Genomic DNA, 21,695 nt, shown 5'->3' with positions numbered 1-21,695 from the left:
AAGGGACCCAAGTCTCGATCTGTGAGGTTGTAGGCTCCAAGTAGGCTGTTTTGGATGCCAAAGCTTCATTAAATTCCCATGCTGTTCACCAAAGAATCTCCGTAATTTCTTCATAATATACTTTTTATCTTTAAAAAATTGCAAGTGAGCTCGTAAAAGAGGGAGAAGAGAGTATGAGACACAACTGAGTTATAGGGATGTAACCTGCCATCGCACTGTAGGGATGTCCACGTGTACCTGGTTAGCTTGGCTTAGTTGGGAGCTGACCACTGGGATGGTGGCTCCAACCTATGGATTTTACCTCCCGGTTTGGACAGCTTGAAAGAAGCCCATGGAGAGTCAGGAGGCAACAGGGCCGGTGTGGTGGGCACGTCCTATGCTCCGTGGCACAATGGCGTGGGGTTATCTTCCCCTGTGCACCTCTGGTGGCTTGGGGCTTCAAAATTTACGTCTTCCTCTCCCTGACCTGCATTGCAAGTGCCACATAAAAGGTGTGTTGAGCCAGGTTTTTGTCCCCTTGGAGCAGATGATAAAAACTTGACCAAGATGAGCCCAAAGAGCTTCAAAACTTGCTTGCAAGGGCTGTGCTGGCAGACCTGTGGGTGAAAATCTGCCTGAACATCAGGAGAAATTCAGGTCAGGTGTGGACTGAAATTCTGCCCCTCGGGCCTTCCTCCTGGCTCTGCACGATGCGTTTACTGGGTTTCAAAAGCAGTTGCTAACTCAAAGTGAGTCAGACGTGAACTGGAATCACATTGTAAGGTGATTTTCCAGCTGACAGGAGTAGGTTAATTGTAAACTGTCTACTGAAGCTTTAAAACTCCTGTCCAGCCTTATTATTAGCAGTTTAAAATTTATGGAGTGAGACTTTGCTTGGTGATAGTTGGTTTGTGCCCAGACAACGTGTGTAATTAATCCCCACGTTGGGGGAAGGAAAATCAAATGTAGAGCTTTCCCCCCCCTTCTTTTTTCCCCTCTGACATCTCGGGGCGTGCAGGGGACCTGGGGGGGCTGCTGGGCAGAAACGCGGTCCTACCTGCGCTGAGCTGGAGGACCACATCCGAGCTGGCACCTCGAGCACCGAGGGTTAAACCCTTTCCAGTAGTGAGAAACTTCACTTTCTATTGAAGGAAACTCCAGGCTGAGGGGTAAAACAGTTCGCAGAAACGCTGGGAAATTGGACCCTGGATCTGGACTCTGCGGGATGCAGGTCCCCAAGGATGATGGAGGTGGCGCCTGATCCAGGGGTTGGAGCCGACCTGCTGCAGGGCAGGGGATGGGGCCATGTTGCCTCCGTGCCGGTTGCTCGTGCTGGCACCTCTGCAGCTCTGGCTCCGCGTGGGTGTTTTCTGCACGTGGCTGTCTCAGGATGGCCACACATTATTCAGCCTGTGGGTTTCCTTAAGTCGGAGCTACGACCTTGTTAAAAATTTACTTATTTCCAGGCTGAATAGCTGCATCTGTCTGGCTTGGGCAGCCCTTGGACCCGGTTACGCCTCTCTCTGTCGGGCTGAAGAGCTGTGTTATTGCGTCTCCGCTCCCGGAGCGCTGCGGTTACAGCGCTCGTAAGCTGCACAGACCGAGCTCTCAGACTTTCTCCCTGTAAAATGTTTTAGTCACTGAAAACTGAGAGCAGCTCCCAGGCAGGTAATTAATTAGAAATGTGAATTTGGAGGCTTGTTTCCCTTCCTTTCGTATAGTTGCTGTTATTTCAAACTATTTTTATTGAGCCTCTTATAAACATGACTCTGTTTTAATAGAGAAATAGCTCCCCTCCCCACCCCAGCTTTACAAACAACGCGTCTCAAAGCTGAAGCTACTTGCCATTGATGGTCTCAGCCTCTACGTGCACGCATGTATACACACGGAAGCACGCACACACACACGCACGCAAAATTAAACTGGAATTTCGCAGCCGCAGGGTTGGCTGAGCAGTTCTGATCCAGCTCCCCGCGCGCGGGCCAAGCTCCTGTTGACTTCAGTAGAGCCTTGCCGGGTTTACGAGCCTTCGGAGCGCAGCCCTGAGCAGGGGCTGCTTGTATAACGGCTGTTTCGTGATTAGTATTTGTATTACAATAGCACTTCAGGACCCCGATTGCGGCTCAGCGCCCCATTAGAGTAGTCCTTGTACAAACACGTAGTAAAGAGGTGGGCTCTGACCCAAGGAGCTAACAATTGAGGTCTTTACGGCCCCCGAGGTACCTTAGGATCAATTATTTATATTACAGTAGCACTTACGGCATGTCTGTGCCCACGCCGATGCGAGCGGCTGCGGTGTCTGTGGCCCGATCCTGGGAATTTTGGGGTCCGCAGGACAGGCAGGCGACACTGGGCTTTGCTGCTTGAGCCGTGAACGGCCGCTTGGTAACGACCCGGTCCTGCTCTGGAGGGGCTAATCCTGCTCCGGAGGCTTTGCCCAGGAGCGGGATTGCTGGGGGAGCCGGAGGGGCCTGCGGCAGCCTTTTCCTCGCCTCCCTCTCACGTTGTTAGCGTGGGCCCGGGTGCAACGGGTGCTGCGCAACTGCTCGCTCTGGCCACGTGCAGCCCTCTGCCCTCGCACCGTCGGAGCTGGTACTGCAAAGCTGGGGCATGCGGGTGCAGGAGCGATCCTCGCGGTGGGTGCAGCCCCCGGGTGAGGGTGAGCAGCCTGGCTGGGGGCTGCGGTGGGGACAGCGGCATTGCACGGCGCGTCCTCAGCACGCGCTTCCGAGCGGCGAGCTGCTCCGATCCCGCCGGCGCCGCTGTCCGCACCGGCGTCCCCGGCCGCCGCCGCTCTGGCCGTGCGAGAGCCTGAGAGGCAGGAGGCTTGCGCTGGAGAGGTGTTTAAGGCTTTTTTTCAGTATCCTCTCCAATTCCTTGGACCCGTTTGTGCCTTGTGTCTGTAAAACTCTCCTCTCTCCCCACCTTTGCCAGATGGGTTTATCTTTACAGCATAGAATCGAAGCATCTTAGTCAAATTTTGCTGGTGTCAGCAGAGAGTGGGGAGTTTGCGTTCGTCCCCCTTCCTAAGACACCCCTCCTGGAGCGTGGTCCGGGAGGGATCCTAACGCTGGGATGCGGGGGGAAACCCAGCTTGCCCCTTTCACTTTGACATATAAATCTCCATCTCATTTAACCACTTGACTCCTGGAACTGGGCCCTGAAAAAGTAAGAGAGAAACTCTAGCAAACCTTGCTTTACTCGCAGCGAGCCCGGCTCTGCTGTGATATATCACTGCTCTATGTCCCAAATGCTACAGCTGGGCAGGAGCTGCAGCTGATCCCAGGATCCCGGCACACAGCTGGCTGCAATCTTGCCTTCTCTCTTGGAGAAAGCCCCGGCTTTAATACGATGTCAACATGAACAGCTGGCCGAGGAAATGCAAATTGAAGCTGCATTTCTGAGCAGCTGACACCGCTGCAGGCGGCCGGCACGCAGAGCTGTGTGTGGCTGTAGCCGGCCGGGCGTAGAGCCCGGCACAACGGGGCATTACAGGAACCCGGGCAGAGAAGAGGGGGTGTGCTATGGGGCTCCCCAGGGCTGCTTTGAAACTTTCTCCCCATTCTTCTTCTTTTTTTTTTTTTTTTAAATTGCTTATTTTTCTCTGAACTGATGAAAAAAAACCAACTCATCACTGAGGCAAAATACGGCACTGCAAAAGGGAAAGCAGTCAGGCGCGGGGCTCAGTGGCCCTGCGGCTTTCTGTGGGAGCTGGGGGTCTCTGCCGGTGCCCCCCGCCCCGCCGTGCAGCGTGCAGCAGCCGCGCTGCACATCTGTCCCTGCGCCCGCTCTTACCTGCTGCGGCTCAAACCTGCCCTGCAGCATTGTAAGAGTTCCCTTGAATTAATTTTTTTTTTCCCCACCCCTCCTGTTCTGCTTTCTAGCACAAAGCGCCCTGAAGCTTTGCAGCTTTTCCAGCATTTTTCTCTCTCTCGGTGTCCCCCTCGGCCCCGCCATGCAGAGCGCAGCCCCCGGAGCGGGCAGAGCCCCGGCGGTGGGTGGGCAGGAAGCTCGGAGCTGCCCGGGGACCCGCGTCCGGCTTGGCTTTCCCGAACGGAGGCCAGAAGCGTTAAAGCCTACACCATAAGTAAACAGTGCAGAAATTACAGGTCCAGGGTTGGGTCATGAGCTTTGCTCTTTCGGTTTCTTGCGAGGAAGATACCCCGGGGATGCTGCCGGCTGGAAGGGGGAGCTGGCTCACGGAGAGGGCGAGAGGGGAGCCGAGCACGGCTGTGTCGGGACAGAGATGCCACCGCAGACCCCGAGAGCAGCCGGGCTGCGGGGACTCACTGCAGCACTGCCGGCTCGGCGGCATCCCGGCTCTGCCCCGCTCCCGCCCTCCGGTTCTCGCTGCGCCCGCTGCAAACTGGGGGGGATGCGAAGGGTCCCTCCTGGCCGAGACCCCCGGAGAGGCAGGCGGGCAAAGGCTGTCATGGCTTTTTTGGGACATTTTCCAGCTTGTTGCTGGGTAACAGCCCAACCCACCCACACGAGCATCAGAAAGACGTTAGCTGGCTTGTTGAATTGTTTGCCTGCAGCCGGCTGCCGCTCTCGGCAGCACCGTGCCGGCGACGGGCCTGCCAAGCTCTTGCCGGGGCTCCCGGGCGCTTCCTCGCCATGACGCCGGTAGCTGCGTTTGTTCTTCTTTCCAAAGGAGCAGCAAAGCCAAAACTTGCAGCGGGGCAAAGTCTGATCGGGGCAGGGGAAACCCGCCACGTGCTGCGGAAAAATGGCTGGGACCAAAGTGTTCCCACCAGCCGCGGTGGCTGATTGCACAGGTAAATAGTGACACTGACCCTAACTAATGCACAAAGTAAATGAATCCCTTTCAGTTAATTGGCTTAAGTGTTACTTGTAGTGAGAGTAAATATTTTACAACGGCGCGGAGGCTTTGCATTGCGGTCGTGAGCTCTTTGTGCTCTGAGCTGGGGCTGCAGTGAGCAGCGTCCCTGCCCCGAGGCGCCCGTGGTGAGCCCATGGGAGCAGGTCTCACTGCTGGGGCCAGAGGCTTTTTGGCGGGGGCTTTTTGGTGGGCTTTTTGGCAGGGGAAAGGGTCTGGAGAGAATAAACCGTTGGAAAAGTAATGCTTTACCAGCTCAGGCTCGGGGCCGTGCCCTGTGGGGGCTCCCCGAGGGGTCCCAGGATGCTCTTGGCTCGCAGCGTGGGGCTGCTGCGTGCTGACGGCGTCTTCCACGCAGAGCCTGGGTCGAGTTACAACGTTTTTGCAGCAGTTTTCGTAAGCGAATAACTGTTCCCTTGGAGGGAACGGAGGGGAGGGGACCCTCACAGACTCGTGCTGTCACCAGTGACCTCTGCAATGATGCCGGCAGCGAGTGCACGCTTCTCGGTGTTGGAAACCAGAGGACTTGCGAAACTCGGTGCAGCTGTGCCCCAGGGCAGGGGTATGGCAAGTGATGCTGCAGGTTAAGGTGGGGCGAGGTGGCAAAGCTATGGGCCGGATTGCCCGGAGCACCGTGAACCGTTCCGGAGGAGCAGCGGGGTTAGAGACCACGGGAGTTCGGAGCAGGGATTTGTCTGGGATGGGTTTGATGGGGAAAGCAATGCCTGGCCGAGGAGGGGGGTCTATCCTCGCCGGCGTGCCTGCGCTGCGGCTCTGGGAGAGGACGGCTCAGGGACGAGTGGTGACATTGGCCTTGGAGGATGATACAGGCCCCGCTTGGCTGTTTGAGGGATTTCAGCTTTTTGAGGAGAATTTCAGCAGTTTGTAAAGACAACCTGGAAGCCCCAAGACGCGCGGCAGCTCGGGGCGGACAACCCGCCGGCGACAGCCAGCGTGGCTGGGGGAGGGCTGGAGCTCATTCGTCCAGGCTTCACCCCCCGGACAAGGCTGGTTTTGTCCGTCGCGGAATCCCGGCGCCTGCTGAGCGTCCCGCTGAGGCTTCCCTCGCGCCGGGCTCCCGCCGACGGCCGGCTCGGACCTGCGCTGAGAGAGGGGCGGGGGGACACCCCAAGCCCCCTCAGTGAAGCCAAAACCATCCTGGGCGTCAGCATGGCCCCAGCTTTGCTTGAAGGCTGTCAATAAATCAGACGCCAGTGGGGTATTTAACTTTTAATACAATGTATATTTATTGCAAACAATAATATACAAAAAAAAAAAAAGGTAAGTTTCACAAAGAGAAGGATCTTGCAAACAAACCAAACCAAACTTACCTAAAGACAAAATATGATTTAAATGACAGGTCTTTTAAGTTACAGAAATACTTTAAAAAGATCTGCTTTTATACAGAAATAGAAAGATGCCATATTATAAGAGTGCTTTAAGATTTTTTTTCTTCTACTGAATCCCTAAAAAAAAAAAATGTTAACAAATATATCATTTTTTTAAATAAAAAAAAAGTTTGCTGTCTTTTTTAAAAAGCAATCCTTAACTGTTCAGCCACAGCTTCACCAAAGTCAGTGTCCCCACCTCAAGCCAGTTTTGGGGGGTGGAAGGCTAAAACGGTGCCGCCCCCGCGGCACGGCCAGGGCGTTGGGTCTCGTCCTCGCACGAGCTCGTGTGTCCCAGAGAGCTGAGGCAGAAAACAAGGCAAATGATTCAGTGATACGCTACATTTGCAATCTTTAGTTTGTACAATTTTTTTTTTCCAGTTTATCCTTAAGACAAAAGAAAAAAGGAAGAGCACAAGTTTGTACAAACCCAGGACACAGATTCCAAAAAGAATAATAATAATAATTATAATAATAAAAAAGAATTAGAGAGATAAATAAAGGACTGGTTACAGTTTAGACCATAATTTAACAGGCACGGTTACCTTCCAAATAATGCTCCGACAAATGCAATCGCTTTTGAAAGGACTTAAAATAGAAGGGGGATTTAAACAAAAAAAAAAAAAGCAAATTGTGATTAAAAACTGCTCTTCTCACAAAATAAATAATTTAAAGTATCTGTGATGTCCCGCAAGCAGAGGGGAGCCCCTGGATGGGTTCTGCATCAGGCCTGGGGTGGACGGGGCGTTGATGGGGGTCGAGCTCAGCCCCCCAGGCAGAGCTGGGGCCAAGCGAATATCACAAGGCTGCTTTTAAGGCTTCTCAACAGCACTTTTTGCTGTTTTGGGTGTTTTTTTGTTGTGGTTTTTTTTTTTGTTTGTTTTGTTTTGTTTTTTTTTTTTTAAATCTTTTTGTTTTTCTTTCTTAAGGCTCAAGGTTATTAAAAAATAAAGTTACAATCTCCTCCTGGCTGGTTTTGCTATTAGTTAGAAAAATAAAGCCTCTCCCATGCTTGTCCCCGCACAATCTCAGCTCACGCCTCCCGCGCTGCAGAGCTGACCATCGCTAAGCCTGACGCTGGCCACTTAACAGAGCTTTGTTCCCAGTTAAAAGCACACCGTTTTGCTTTTTTATTTTTAGAGAAAAAGACACTTATCTATACAAAAATACCTCTGACTGCAAGAAAACCTAGGACTGTTCCACTAAGTGTCATTTTTTAGCTGTTGGAAAAATAAGAGCATTTAAAAAAAATCTCTAAAAAATATGTATAAATCCCCTCAAATTGGTAACGAATCATACACAGTACATACTAAAAAATATTTAAAATAGAGAATATTCCTCACAGAGGACTCTGAGTTTTCTCTTTTTTTACCCCCCCTTTTTTTCTTCTTTATTTTAATTGCTGCTAAAAAAAAAAAAAATCATTACAAAGGTCCAGAGAACAGACAGCTGAGCTGGTTGGTTAGAAATCTCATCTCCACGCCGCGCCCTGGAAGCGGAGTTAAAGTCCAGTCCTTGGAAAGTCTGTACCGAGTTTTGCCGGTTCTCAGAGCGGTCTGGCCACTTCCTGGAGGATGCTGTAGTGCAGAAGGCTCGAGGCGCTCTCTCCTCCCCGCCAGCTTTAACTTTAGCATCTTTTTTTAATTATTATTTTAATTTCAAAGAAGGAAAAAGTCTGAGGAAGTTCTCCGTTCTTCTTCTTGCTTCTTTCGTGCTTTTTTGATTTTCTCAAATTTCTTTTTTTTTTTTCTTTTTTTTTTTTTTCTTTTTTTCTTTTTTGAATGGCTTTAGGGTCTGGTGAGCTGTGTGTAGACGGGCTGTTCCCAGTGCTGCGGGCTGTGGGTCTGGGGGATGGAGGGGACCCCCGAAGTGTCTGCAATGGGGGTGTACATGGGGCGCTGCGTGGGGTTCATGTAGGTGAAGGTGGAGTAGAGGCTGCTGCTCTGGCCGGCGGCATGGCTGTAGTAGGAGCTGGAGTTCTGGTGGTCGGTGTAGTCGTACTGGGAGCGGGTGATGGTGGGGTAGGAGGAGCTGTAGTGCTGGAGGTTGAAGGAGCTGTAGTTGATCTGCTGCGGGGAGTGCTGCTGCTGCTCGCTGTAGTGGCTGGGGCTGAGCTGCTCCGTCTTGATGTGCGTCCTCTGCTGCGCCTGGCCCTGCTCGCCGCTCAGCGCCGGCAGCCCGTGCTGCGCCTGGGGCTGGGGCTGCGGCGGCGGCTGCGGCGGCGGCTGCGGCTGCTGCTTGGACATCCAGACGTGGCCGGCCCCGGCTTGCGAGCCCGCCGTGCTGCTGATGCCGTAGCTGCCGGTGTAGGTGACCTGGCCGGGCTGCCCATGGGTGGCTGGGACCCCCGGGTGGCCGTTGGGGGGGAGGTACTGATCGAACTCGTTGACGTCAAAGGTCTCGATGTTGGAGATGACGTCACTGCTGAGCTCGCCGATGTCCACGTCTCGGAAGTCGATGTGGGGCGGCTGCCGGCCGCCTTCTTGCAGAGGGCGGCCCTCCCGCTTCAGGTCCTGCTTGCCCGGCTGCGCGTCCGTCTTGGGGGTGGTGGGGGGCGTGGGGGGACCCTGCGATTGCCCTGCGGAAGGAAGGAAAGGGCACAGGCGTGAAGGGGGTGTCGCTTCCCAGACGGCCGGGCACCCCTGTGCCCGCGGCTCCCTGAGTGCCGCCGGTCGCCGTAACGCCGTTAATAGTTAACCCGCAGTCTGTGGGGCAGCCGGGTAACAGCGCGTTGATTCTGAAAGCGGTTGCATAGGGTAACACAAACGTCTCCGGGTGCGAGGAACGCAGACGCGAGCCCTACCAGCACCAAGCTATCGCGCCGGGTAAAATAACCAAGCCTTCAGCCGTGAACCGCGAGAGCGAGGCCGTCCTTTGGTTTACTTCTTTAAGAAGTACGGATTCACGTTTCTCACGGGCAGAGGGGTGGAAGCGGCCGCAGGGGCTGGCACACGTGGGCAAGTCTTTGCGTGCTCGTGCTACGAGCAAGGTTGGTGGGCAGGCCCCTCTCCTGGTGCAGCCATCCCCTTCTCGATGCGTTTCTGGGTCTCTCCCCCTTACCTAACCCCAATTTCAGCCTGGTTTGGGATGCAACTTTTCTTAGGTAGCTGTGACTTAACCCCCTCCGTAACACCTCGTGGGGCCGCGAGTACCTACCCGAGTGCTCCCCGGGGGAGTGCACCTCGCTGATGCTGGAGGACGACTGCGGGGAGTCCGCCTGCAGCGCCTTGAAGATGGCGTTGGGGGAGATGTGGGTTTGCTCGGAGCCTTCCTCCTGCTCTGACTGCCCGTTCTTCACTGACTTTCTCCGCCGCGGCTGGTACTTGTAGTCGGGATGGTCCTTCTTGTGCTGCACCCGCAGCCGCTCGGCCTCCTCCACGAAGGGACGCTTCTCGCTCTCGTTCAGCAGCCTGGGGGGGAGATGGGGGGCGAGGGGTCAGCTGCAGCTCACGGGCGGGGGACTAGCGGCACCCCCACTATGGCATTAACACTAGCCATAGTGTTAAAGAGAGGCGTTAAACCTCTCCCCTGGATCCCCCCGAATGGCGATGCAAAGCCCCCTCCCCAATGCTGAACCCCCTGTCTGGGGCACACACTGGTCGTCACCACCCTCTATATCCTCCCCCCTGATTGCTTCGGTGGCCGAAAACGTGGTGCAAGAGCCTCGGCCGGGTCCGGCCTGCGCGCTCCCCAGGCTGTCCCCCCTCCCCGCCCGTCCCTGCGGGGGTCCCCGGGGGGGCTGAGTGAGGGCCCCGCCGCGGCCAGGTTTGCTCCCTGCTTTCGCCTCCTGCCGCGGCTCCCCCCGCTTCTGCAGTCACAGAGCAAGAGGCGGCCAGGTGACTCACTTTCCTCTGTTTTTCTCCCCTCCCTGCCTTATTTTGGAAGTCGGAGGGCACCCAGCCATGCTCCACTCATCGCACCCACCCACCCACCCGGGGCTTGGCACAGCATCGCCGGCTTCTGCCGCCCGCCCCTCGCCCCGCACCGCTCCCCCGTCGCCCCGCACCGCTGCCCCTCCCGGGCCGAGCTGATGCAATCCAGCCAACCAGCCTCTCCCCGGGACGGGAGCGCAAACCGGCGACCGCCTCGGCGGGCCCGGCCGCGGGGTCCGCGGCGTGGGGGCTCTGCCCCACGCACGGCCAGCTCCCACCCGGGGCGTTGCTCAAGGAAAAGAAGCCGCTTGGCAAGACCCGAAGGCGGGCGGAGGGAACTTACTTTCCCTACTTCTCCCCTACTATTCTGGCTTCTCCTACGCCGAACAAGTTTGCCAGCACATGCAAAAGTTTTCAGCGAGTTTTCCAGCCTCGAAACCATCCTCTCCCTCCTCTTCCACTCCCTCCGACCGTCGGTACGGGCTAGCGCAGGCCCTGGAGGCTACGACCACCCCGGCACCCCCCGCGCCCCCGCACTCACCTCCAGAGCTTGCCCAGGGTCTTGCTGAGCTCGGCGTTGTGCAGGTGCGGGTACTGGTCCGCCAGTTTCCTGCGGGCCGCCTGCGCCCACACCATGAAGGCGTTCATGGGTCTCTTCACGTGGGGCTTGTTTTTGCTGGATCCGTTCACCCGGACCGGCATCGGCACCAGGGTCCAGTCGTAGCCTTTGAGCACTTGGCTCACCGCCTCTCGGATGCACACCGGGAACTTGTCCTCGTCGCTCTCCTTCTTCAGGTCCGGGTCACCCTTGGGGAAGGTGTTTTCTTGGGGTCTGGTGTTCTCCGTGTCCGAGCCGGATCCAGAGGGACAGGGGGACCCGGCGGAGTCATCCGACATGGTGGGGCTGGGGGCGTCGGAGATACATTTGTCCTGTTCTTCTGTCATTTTCATGAAGGGGTCTAGGAGATTCATGCGAGAAAGCGGCAGAGGGAGGAACAGGGGATGAAAAAAATTAAAAAAAAAAAAAAAAAGAAAAATCAGGTGGCAAGGGGATAGGGAAGGGTTAAAAAAGTAAAACTAGGAGAGACGAAGTCTCCACCAGCGCGAAGCCCGGCTGGGGAGAGGGAGAAAGCTGGAAAAAAATTGCAAAAGTTTTTTTTTTATTTATTCTTATTCCTTTCCCTACCCCTCTAAGTCAAAAAAAAAAGGGGGGGGGCGGTGGGTAGGAGGGAGAAACTTTTGCAAGTTGCAGGAAAGAAAGAACGGGAGGAAAAAAAAAAAAAAACCCGGCGGTGGCGGGAGGCCGGGGCCGGCTGGGCAGCGTGGGGCCGGCTGGGCAGCGTGGGGCCGGCTGGGCAGCGTGGGGCCGGGGTGGCCGTCGGTAGCAGCGTGGGGCCGCGGGTGGCAGCGTGGGGCCGGGCGCGCCCCGCCGGTCTCCAGCGCGGCTCTGCGGCCCGCGCCGCGGCGCGGGAATAAATACTCTGCGCGGCGATTTCGGCTCGGGAGCGCTCCGCCAATGGGCGGGCGGCCCCCGGGGGCTGGCGCGCACGCCATTGGCTGCGCCGCCGCTGCGGGGCGGGGCCGGCGGGCGCGCAGCACCGCTCAGCGCCGCGCAGGGGGCGGCCCCGGGCGGGGCGCGGCGTGGAGCCACTTGCGCGGGTGCGGAGCGGCGACGGTGGATCCTCGTGCCCCTTGGCGCCGCGTTTTCTGGTTTCCCGGCAGCTGCGGGAATGGGCGCTGCGAGCGTGGGGCGGGGGGACGACACACGCGCCGCGCGTTTCCCGCAGGCCGCGGAGCGGGCGGTTCCCGCGGGCGCGTAGTGGCCCGTGGAGGAGCGCGGCGGCGGCCGGGGCCCCGCGGCCGAAGCGCGGCGGGCCCCGCGGGCGGTGCGCGCCGCCGTCCAGAGGGGGCGCCAAAGGCCCAGGAACGGCGCGGCGGGGGCGGGAGCGCCGCGCGCGCGGGGGCGGGGGGGGGGGGGGCGGTGGTGTCCGCGCCCGTCCGCGGCGCCGCCCCTGTGCGCGCCGTGCGTGGGGGCTCGCCCGGGGGGGTGCGGGAAACCTAAACCAGCCCAAACCCACCGTTGGGGTTGGGTGTTTTGCGTTGGGGGGGTGGGTGTGAGCGCGCGCCCCGCCGCGCTCTCCCGCGCCCATCCCCGGCCCGTCGCGGCCGCATCCCCGCCGCGCTCCCCCAGGCGCGTCCCGCGTGGAGCGCACCTCCCCGCCGCCCTCCGCTTTCACAAGTGACTCGTCCAGCCTGAAGTGCTCTGCTCTGGTCGCGCCGTACCATACCCCCCGTACCCCCCGCATCCCTCCCCCCCCCCCCCCCCCCCTTTTTAACGTTAAAGTTTTGCCGAATTGACCGGCTCTTATCATCAAGCCAAAGCAGCAAAGCCCAAAGAAATAAGTCCTGGGAGCTCCCCAGGGTTATCGCTCGATAAATGCAAGTATCTCCCTTCATAGCGTATCACACAGTATCTGCATTTTTAGTAGCAAACTGCCTTTCCGTGCACGTAAAAATCAAATACCAGGGTTGCTGGCAGGAGAGAAGTCGTTATCTAGAGAATAACGCAGATCCGGGCTTTTGAGGCTTAAAGGAGAGAAGGGGTTATCCGGTGAGACCTGAAACTTCAGTGCAGATGTGTGCGACGGCAGCTCCAGCGTGCAAGGCAAGCGTGTCCCTCCCCTGCGCACTCGGCCCCACGAGCGTGTTTCGGGGGAGAGAGAGACCTTCCACCAGTTCTCCCTTTACAAAATAGGCACTACATCATTTTTCATTTCCACTCGAGCGTTAAGTTGGTGCTTTATCGAAGCTGCTTTGATTTGCAGCCTTTGTCCAGCTGGACAGTCCTCGGGGCAGCGGCCGGCGTGGTAGCCGTACCCCAGTGTGGATCCCTTATCACGATTGTCACCGTTACGTTTATAAAGTGTGTTTTAAGGGTATTGGAAATGGCACATGAAAAAAAGTAAAAAAAAAAAAAATTAAGTGAAAAAGGCAGCAGGGGAAGGAGCTCTGAATAAATGCAGTTGAAAGCAATCTCCCTGGTAGACCCTGCTTGTCTTTTCCTATCTTTCCCTGAGATTTTTTTTTTTTGCTTGCAAACTTTTGGAAAGTAGTTTTCTTTGGGTGAGTTTAAAGGTAAGTGTCTGCCCTATTTTCAGAGCCTTTGTCTGAAAGAACGGGGGGACTGAGAGCAGAGGGTGGTTTTTCTTCATGAACATTCGGGGTTTCTTATGCCTGCAGCGCCGAAGACGGTTTTCACAGCGTTACGTATCTTTACTTCGCTAAATATGCAGTAGTCCAAGAGAAGACGTGCTGAATTTTGTATCGTTATTTGCAGTGAAAAAGGTAAATTTATAGCAAGTGTTAAAGGAGATAATTTTGAAATATTTTCCCTCGGCAGTTTCAGCTCTAGGCTAGTGCATGAGTGGAATTTAGCTCAAGAAATCTCTTTTAATATATGTATTTGTTGTAGAACATCAAAGAAAACTCAGGGAGTAGATTGTTCTTATCTCAGCTGGAGCTGCTGTAGCAAAAATCTGAACAAATGTACCTGGAGGAGAAAAATACGGTGGCAACAGATTGTTCCATGGCTTTACTGCTGATTGGCAGAGATAAACACAAAAACAATTGGGGAGGATAATTGATTTAATGAAAAGTGTAATAATTAGAACATTTTTCATTCTGAAAGTCCATCTGCTGAAAGGGACTCTGCCTTTTCATTACAAAAGAATCTGTTTTAACAAAAGAAAGTGGTTTGACAAGTTTGAACAATAAACAAAAGAGAAATGGAAAAGAGCTTTCCAGTTATGTTATCGCCTGTAATTTTATAATTTCTGAATTATTATTTTTAATTCCTGTTCTATGGACTATTTAGACAATATGGACAAGTTGATTAATCACAGTCGTTTTGCAAGGTTAGAAGTTGCCTTTAAAGTGACAAGCTGTTGCTGCTTTTACGTCAGGATGGAAGTTTTCTTTTCTTTTTAAAGAATTAACATTGTTTTATCCTAAGTGGCGAGCTCAGATATCAGGAAAGATTTTTAGCAAGAAACGCGTGGATTATAGCCCTCGCTCGAGGTTTTTTTCTGCCTTGTGCTAAATCAAATGACCGGTTTTTAGGAAACAATCTTTCCAAGCCTCTGAGCAGAGCGTGAAGGAGACGGGAGCTTCAGTAGCAACGGGAATGGCTCCCGTCTGGGGTATTTGGGGAGATTTTTGGCTCAGACCTTACAAATACAATATTGATGCGTGTCAGATCTGTTGTGCTGAAATAAGCTGTATTATACCGATGTTTTGGGGGAGCTGGGGGGTGGGGGGGGTGATTCAGCTCCCCCTTTAAGCCTGATTATATTTGGTCCTTCCTAAAGCCCGTGCGCCTCTCCTCCCCGCTGCAGGCGCTCCCGCCCCCCCGGCCAAGGGACGGCTGTTTGATGGGCGCTTGCTTCACCAGGGAGGCTGTGATGTCACCCCGTCCCCTCTGACCTCACGCCGGGCCAGCGGTGCCTCCGTGCTCTGGCACAACTCGGTCTCCCCTGGTCGGCGAGAAACCCAAGGAGAAGCCGGCGCTGCCTCCCCCGCCAGCGAAACGCTTTCGCTGCTCGCCTTTGCCACGGTGCGAAACGGGGGCAAAACTGCGAGATTTGGGTTATGGTGGAATTCTCTGACAACAAAGGTGTTCCCGCACCAGATCTCTTAATTTTGATATCAAAACTGTATCAATCATTGATACGACGTGAACGCCTTTGGATTTATCTGGGACTGCCTGCTCCGGTGTTTTGGGATGGTGGCTTTCGGCAGGCAAGTCCTGGGGATGGTGCGGCGCAGTTCATTGCAGCGTAGTTGTCGCTCCCCCTATAAAAATGACTCCCTCCGAAACAATGGCGTTTTATTAAAAATGAGAGTTGTGCCGCATCCCACCAAGCACAGGATAATTCCAGCAGCCGAACAGGCTTTGCACGCTCCAGGTTTCTCCTCGCTAATAGTGGAGGAGAGCCGGGAAGGGTCCGCCGTCCCCGCGGTCGCCACCAAACGCTTGCACGTGCAGCGCGAGATGTTAGCGTTTGCGTTGATTTTTCTCCATCACCTCTTGCGTGGTCGGGTCTCCAGGGCAAGCATCCTACATCTTTCCAGTTGGGGTGTTACTGCATTAAGCGACAAGTATTTATTTCCCACCTCGTAAGCGTTGCTGATCCAGGAGCGGAGCTTGCGCTTTGGTTTGTGACCTGCCCAAGAGCCGAGGGACCGGCCGCGGTCCCCAGGACACAAGGTTGGCGTTGAGCCCCTCCCCGGGTGGCACTTGGTGCCGTGGCGGATTCGAGCCGGTCCGGCGTGACCTCGCGCCAGGGCTGTTGGACGCGTCTCCCGCGGCCTCCCGGGCAGGGTTTGCAGCCTCAGCCTTGCGCAGAGCTGTGGTCGTGTCCCCTTTTGTACTATATCTATTTATTTTTTGAAAGCTCGAGCGTTTCTCAGGCACATTCTGACATGTCCTTATCGGGAGGTCGTTGTACAGTTAAAAAAAAAAAAGAAAGAAAGCGCGGTAGCTGAGTGGTGATGCACTGGGGGCTGAATTGTCGTTCATTTTGTAAATTCAGCTAAGAATTCCTTGATATGGTGTTTTTACACCATTGTATTAATTTAAAAAAATCTATCTATTTCTCTGGCCTCTCGTGATAATATACCACCCTCGAAAGCTGCTACAGGTTGAGCTGGAGACAGCACTGTGTGTTGATTTAAGATTGGCAAATACTGGCCCGGGAATGGGTGAGAAAGCTGGAGGACGGGCATTTTTTCCCCCCTTTTTCGGCGTGTAAGGTAACAGGGAGCCTAAAGACTCCAAGAGGAGTGCTTGAAAGATATTTGCTTTTATGGTGTTTTAATTCATGCCTAAAAATACCATCCTGCCGGACTTGCTATATAGAACAAAGTAAAAGAGTTTCAGAAGAATAATCTCAGCGCTGCAGTAAAATTATTCTGATTATTTACAAGGGCTGAGCTGGGTGGCAGTGTTAATTTGACCACGTCTGTCTGTTTTAGCTATTAAATAACTGCACACTCATTGTGGCTGGTGAAATAGCATAACTTTAAATAGCGTCGAGATTTACCACTTAAAAAATAATCCTGGGAACACGAAGCCGCCTGGGGCCAGATCCTGCCGGGGGTGATGAGGATCGCGCTGAATCTCGGAGAGGGTGGTAAAGGCGTTGCGGTCGTTGGGATCAGAGAAAGGCTTTTTGCCCCTGGAAAAAAAAGTTTTGAAAATGCTAAAAGTAGGAGAATTGGAGGGGGAAAAATGGGGGGTTTTAACTCTGCTAATAAGAAATACCGGTGCCGATCGGCAACTCCCCAGCTCGGCGAGCTGCTCCCCCGCAGGAAAATCCAGTGACGGATTTATTCTCACTCACATTTTGAGTCCAGACCTCCGAGCTGAGCAGCGCCGGAGGAGTTTTAACGCTCCCTGGCTCCGGCGCAGGCCCCGCCATAGTAAATAGACATAACCTCGCCGTTCTTTTCTGCTCTTTCTCCCACAGTTGGAAACCACTGCGCACAACCTCGTACTTCACAAATGCTCTTTTCTGGAGATTAAAGCGATAAAGTTTGGGGCTATTTATTTATTTATTTATTTGCTCGCCGCCTTTGGCTCGAAGCTCTGCAAACTCGGGTAAACGGAAAATTTATCAAGCTCAGTTAAAGTGGAGTGGAAATAGTCTCCCAAAAGCGCCAGGTTTTTCTCCTAGGCTAAAAAGAGGAGGATTCTTATTACTAATTCCCCCCCCCAAGGCACACCTTTAACTTGTGTGAATGCTTTTGGCCTGGGCAGCGCGGTGCGTCGCCCCGCTGTCAGCTGTGGATTCGCCGTGTCCGCCCGCCGCCGCGTCCCGTGGCCGTCCCCTCGCAGCGGATGGCAGCCGGAGCTGGAGGCGGTTCTCCATCGGATGCTGAGACAAATCAATCTGGTTCGAATCACTCAGGGTAAACCGATCAAAGCCAAAAGTAAAGCTCCGGTAATGAGGACAAAAGACATCGTTTTCATTCATAACAACACTGAGCTCTCCAGAAAAGGAAAAATGCCCTAGAGCGAATGCTGGCGACGAGCGGCCAGCATCATCTTCTACCTGCTTTTTTCCATTTTTTCCCATAAACGGGTGAGTGCCCTGCCGTCGGCATCGCTGCCCGCGGTCCCTGTGGCTTCTGCCACCGCCGCTCGCGTCCCCGCGCTCGCGCAGGGATGCGCATGGCGTCGCGAAGGCTCGCTCTCTTAGTGAGGTTAAAGAGAAGTAGGATTGCTTTGGAAGGTATAAAACCTGCTAATAAATTATAAAAAAAATAAATCTCTCGACCCAATTATAAGCCCTGGTGGATTCTGGTTAATACATAGAATTTTTTTTAGTTTTATTTTGAACCATTTGTTCCGTACAAGCACGCTGCTGTACGTGGCAGTTCGGGTGTAGCGTGGAAGCCAACTAACATGCTGTGCAAATCGTACCTGATGTTTCATAGTCACATACAGATAAATAAATGGCCGTAATTTTAAACCGGCCCTATTATGTTTTCCAAGCAATAGTTCAAATTACACAGCCCAGCAACAGCTTACGAGAAATCCATCAGAATTGGAAGGGGGAATAAAACTGCCATTCTCTCTACCTGTTTGTGCAGCTCCTTGCTAATGCAGGGGCAGCCCGACTGTTTATTTGGAGAAGTAAAGTTGTGGAAATATACTTGGAGGGTGTAATGTGGACAGCACGTGTTTCTGGGAGCTACCTGAAGTCTGTGTCCTAATGGCTTGCAGATGTCCCCGGGTCACTGCTTTCCTATGGGCCAACGAACGCAGCAGCGCCCACCCCTCCCGCGCTTCAAATTAAAAAAAAGAGATTTAAAAAGGGGAAAAAAAAAAACCAACAAAAAAAGGGGATGGTGGATATGGCGGGGGGACGACGTTCGACTTCTGGAACTTGTAAAATTGTTTGTTTGGGTTGTTTCCAGCCCCCATCCCGCCGCTGCTCCTGAGTGATTTGGAAATTCTAGCTGCCAGGTCCATGTTCGGGTGGAACGATGATTTATTTGAAAAATAGAGAAATCTGCTATGGGATCACTTTTGGTTTGCTCAGGGTGGGGAGTTTATTTACACTGGGATTATTTATGTTAAAAAACCTGCAGTTTTCTCTACCGAGTAATAAACAGGGATTTGTTTTAGTTATATATATCTATCTAAACACAGACTCACGTATGCATGCACTCATATATACTGAAAATATGTGTATCTGTGTCTTGCTGTTCCTCTTTTACGCCAAGTGCATAGCTATGTGCCTGAGCGCTATATAAATATTTTATTTTACATATAAACCTTAAGGCGTGTCTAAGAATTCAGATAAGAAGTTTTTTGCTTTTTGTGTTGTATTTCTTCCTCGGGGTTAGGGGCTGCGGGGAAAGCGAAGGGTGTGCTCAGAGCCACCCTCTTCCCTCGCTTCTCGGTGTCTGGTTTGGGGTGAGTCCCTTCCTGCGCCCGACGGGCACCCACCGCGGGGGATGCCGAAACCGCCTCGGCCTAAATCCGGGCACTTTTTGGCCCCGGTCTCGCGGCCGCTGGTTGGGGCAGGATGTGGCCGGCAGCGAGCACCGAGCGCGTTCCTGGCCCCGGGGATGCTCCTGCGCGCGGGCCATAGTTCTCCTGCTCCCCGCGGATGCTGAGGGTGCTCTGTCCTGGGAAGCAAGGGACGTGGCACCGAGCAGACCCCACGCTCCCTTTCCCGTGGGAAAAGCATTTAAAGGCGTTTTTAAGGTGCCTGTTTTTGATGGCGGTGGCCGGATGGCATCGCTGGGCACGGGGGCACCCGCGGCTGGCGGGATGCTCCGCGCAGACCAGCATCCCTGAGACGTTCGCGGTTGCTTCACCCCTTTCCTCCCTTTTTTGCCCCGTGCTGATAATTAAGGGAGTTTCCCGGGGCGGGTGGCCAAAGGGGCCGGGGTAAGGACTGTGAGCCGTGTTCAAAAGGCGCTGAAATTAAAGGCTGATTTCAAATACCTGCCCTGGGGCTGGACCGAGGTCCGGGTCTCCGTACGGACCCGTCCCGGCCTGGAGCCTCCGACGGGCAGGACAGCCCGGCAGCCGAGCCAGAGGTGCTGTTTTAATTTCTCTCTAAATCACTATTTATTCCATAAACAGAATTGCTTTTAAAAAATTTGTATTTAACAACGAAACTTTGCAGAGGTGTATAATCTATTCAGTTTTCCTTCTATTTTCATTTGCCTTATATATGGACCAAAAAAGAAGGAAAGGCTGTCGCAGGAACGGTGTGCTTACGCTTAAAAGAAAAAATAGCACAACACTCATCGTGTTAAAATTAATATAGCAAAGTGGAGTATGATAGGAAAACAGAAATCGGGAGGGCAGGGAGTACTGGTTTTTCTGCGTCTGCCTGTCTACCTGCCTCTCCTATCTGTGACAGATTAGAAATATGGGCTGGCCATTTAGCTTGGCAAAAATCATACTTTTTTTGCACGAACATGAGAAAAAAAATCATCCTGCTGCTAAGTGGGAAAAGCTTATTCTGAGAATAACACCATCCAGCTCCCAGTTTTTTACCTAGAAATGTTTGCTATGTCTTAATAATAACAGAGTCTCAGACTCCATGACAGAATATCATTATATTTTCTGGTTTTAGGAAAAAACCTATTATAAATATGTCTCCGAATGGTGTATATATACCTTGGCTTGCAGTTTAATTTGCTGTCAGTCTGAAACCACTCTTTATCGTAATCCTGGGTTCCTACTCATAACATACAAAATGATTTTTGACTTTGAAGAAAAGGATGAAAACAGGTGCTGCCTTCAGAAAAGACAGACGAAATGCCGCTTTCCCACAACGCAGGTGAGAGAGAGATAGCCTGCAGCTCTCTGGGAAACCCCAGCAAAAAAAAAAAAAAAAGACATCCATTTTATTTTAATTTTAATTTTATTTTATTTTATTTTATTTTATTTTTAACATTTAATTCTGAAACCTGCACTTGAGAGTTTAGGGCTACAAATTCTGCTTGCTGCACTTATCCAAAATAAACTCTGGCTGAAGAATAATATTTTAGTGGAGTAAATGAAACGGCCGCAAAAGAAGCATCATGAAAACGTACCTTCGTGTGGAGCATGACTGTCGACTTAGTCCCGACGGGCTAAGCGCTGTCTTTTACAGCCACTTACGCTGGAGAGACTTTACTGGCAATTCGGGGGGATCCGGGGAGGGAGATGACTTTTAATGTGGTGTTTTTAAACATAGCCCAGGTGCTCGCAACCGCCTGTTGTGATCCCCCACCCAGTCTGTCCTCAGGTAGTTAACATTCACCAAAATATTGATGGCAGTTACCTTTCCTGCCAGCTCTTATCTGAGTGGGCTTGAGTAGGACTTTGGCAGTGCCTGAAAGGAGGTATTGTTACCTTACGGGGGGGGGGGGGGGGGGGGGGAAAGAAAAGAAAAAGGGAAAAAAAAAAGGCAAAGAAAACTCAAAGAGCCAAGCTGGGAAACAAAGGAGGGTTTGGGATCAGCTCTGCCTGGGACAGCGTTGCTCTGCCAGTCCCGGGACCGTCCTTGCGCCACGGCCCCGGGGCCTGGCAGTGGGGAGTGTTTGCTCGTTATAAAACAGTTGTGTTTGTTGGGTTTTTTCCCCAGTCTCCTATTAGTGAGGCTTCTTCGCGTCCCCTTTGTGTGCCTGAGCTCAAACCAGCCAGAGTACCAGTACGTGTATGTGTGGCTCCTCCGCCCTCACCAGTGCCCCGCGTCCGCCCTTTGAACCCCTGCTCCCATTTCAGCCAAACTCGACAGAGAGATCAGGTTTTTTGGTGATTTGTAAAGATATAGTAAAACATGACTGAGAAAAAGAACGGCAACGTGAGCTTGCCCTATATTAGACCTCAGAGAATCCACAAATGCTGAGGCCAATCCCTAGGAAGGCAGGCTCCCATCTTCTGCTGCCCTTACAACTCCTCATGGCTTTTTACTTAGTTATTTGCTTGTCCATCACCTTATCATTTGTCCCAGGTTGGCTCAAAGGCTGATTTTCAGGTCTGGAATCAGATCCTAAATCTTTTGGGGTCTAACGGTCCAGGTTTGGTGTCCAAACCAAGACGCCTATTTCTCTGAGACAGTCCCTGAGGAGGTCACAAATCTGAGGTCTCCAAAATCACCTGACACTACACAGGTAACGCCCACATTTTTTCTGTATTACTGGGGTAGGAGGGATGTATTTTGGGATAGGGAAAAAAGAAAAAATCCGCCGAAGAAAATCCAATCCAGTCTTACTGGTCCGGCAGCATTTGTGAAAGAAAAAGCTGGGAGCGCACTGGGTGACTGTGGAGCGTGTCCATGTGTGAGAGGAGACCTCTCTGCCTGGGTAAAGCTCTTGGGGCAAATATCAGAAATTATTGGACTATTTTAGGGGAACCTGGTAGACTGGGCTAATGAAGCTAGTGCTTGCCTCCCTCCGTCGGAGCCCTCCCCGGGGCATCGGGGCTGCCCTCTCCTGCAGGCTGTGTCCTGGCCATCAGCAGGATTAGCCTCGTGTGATCACCAGCACTTGGAGTTTGGCCTTGCAGGATGCCAAGAGCTTTCAGCTGGCTCCGTGGTGGGGTTG

General features: G+C 53.2%; 1 protein-coding gene across 1 annotated transcript; it reads right to left on the bottom strand.

The window, feature by feature from the left end:
- Positions 1-5,344: 5,344 nt before the first annotated feature.
- Positions 5,345-11,946, bottom strand: SOX9 (SRY-box transcription factor 9). Its single transcript, XM_082008332.1, has 3 exons — positions 10,621-11,946; positions 9,364-9,617; positions 5,345-8,785 (listed from the first exon to the last, which is right to left on the bottom strand). The coding sequence occupies exons 1-3, from the start codon at positions 11,049-11,051 to the stop codon at positions 7,995-7,997; spliced, it is 1,476 nt and encodes a 491-aa protein (XP_081864458.1). The 5' UTR covers positions 11,052-11,946; the 3' UTR covers positions 5,345-7,994.
- Between the last annotated feature and the right edge of the window lie 9,749 nt (positions 11,947-21,695).

The sequence above is a fragment of the Phaethon aethereus genome (assembly GCF_964289735.1).
Source record: "Phaethon aethereus genome assembly, chromosome: 18".
NCBI classification, from domain to species: domain Eukaryota; kingdom Metazoa; phylum Chordata; class Aves; order Phaethontiformes; family Phaethontidae; genus Phaethon; species Phaethon aethereus.
The sequence above is the reverse complement of the archived record's forward strand: the minus strand, read 5'-3'. Positions and strand labels throughout refer to the sequence as shown.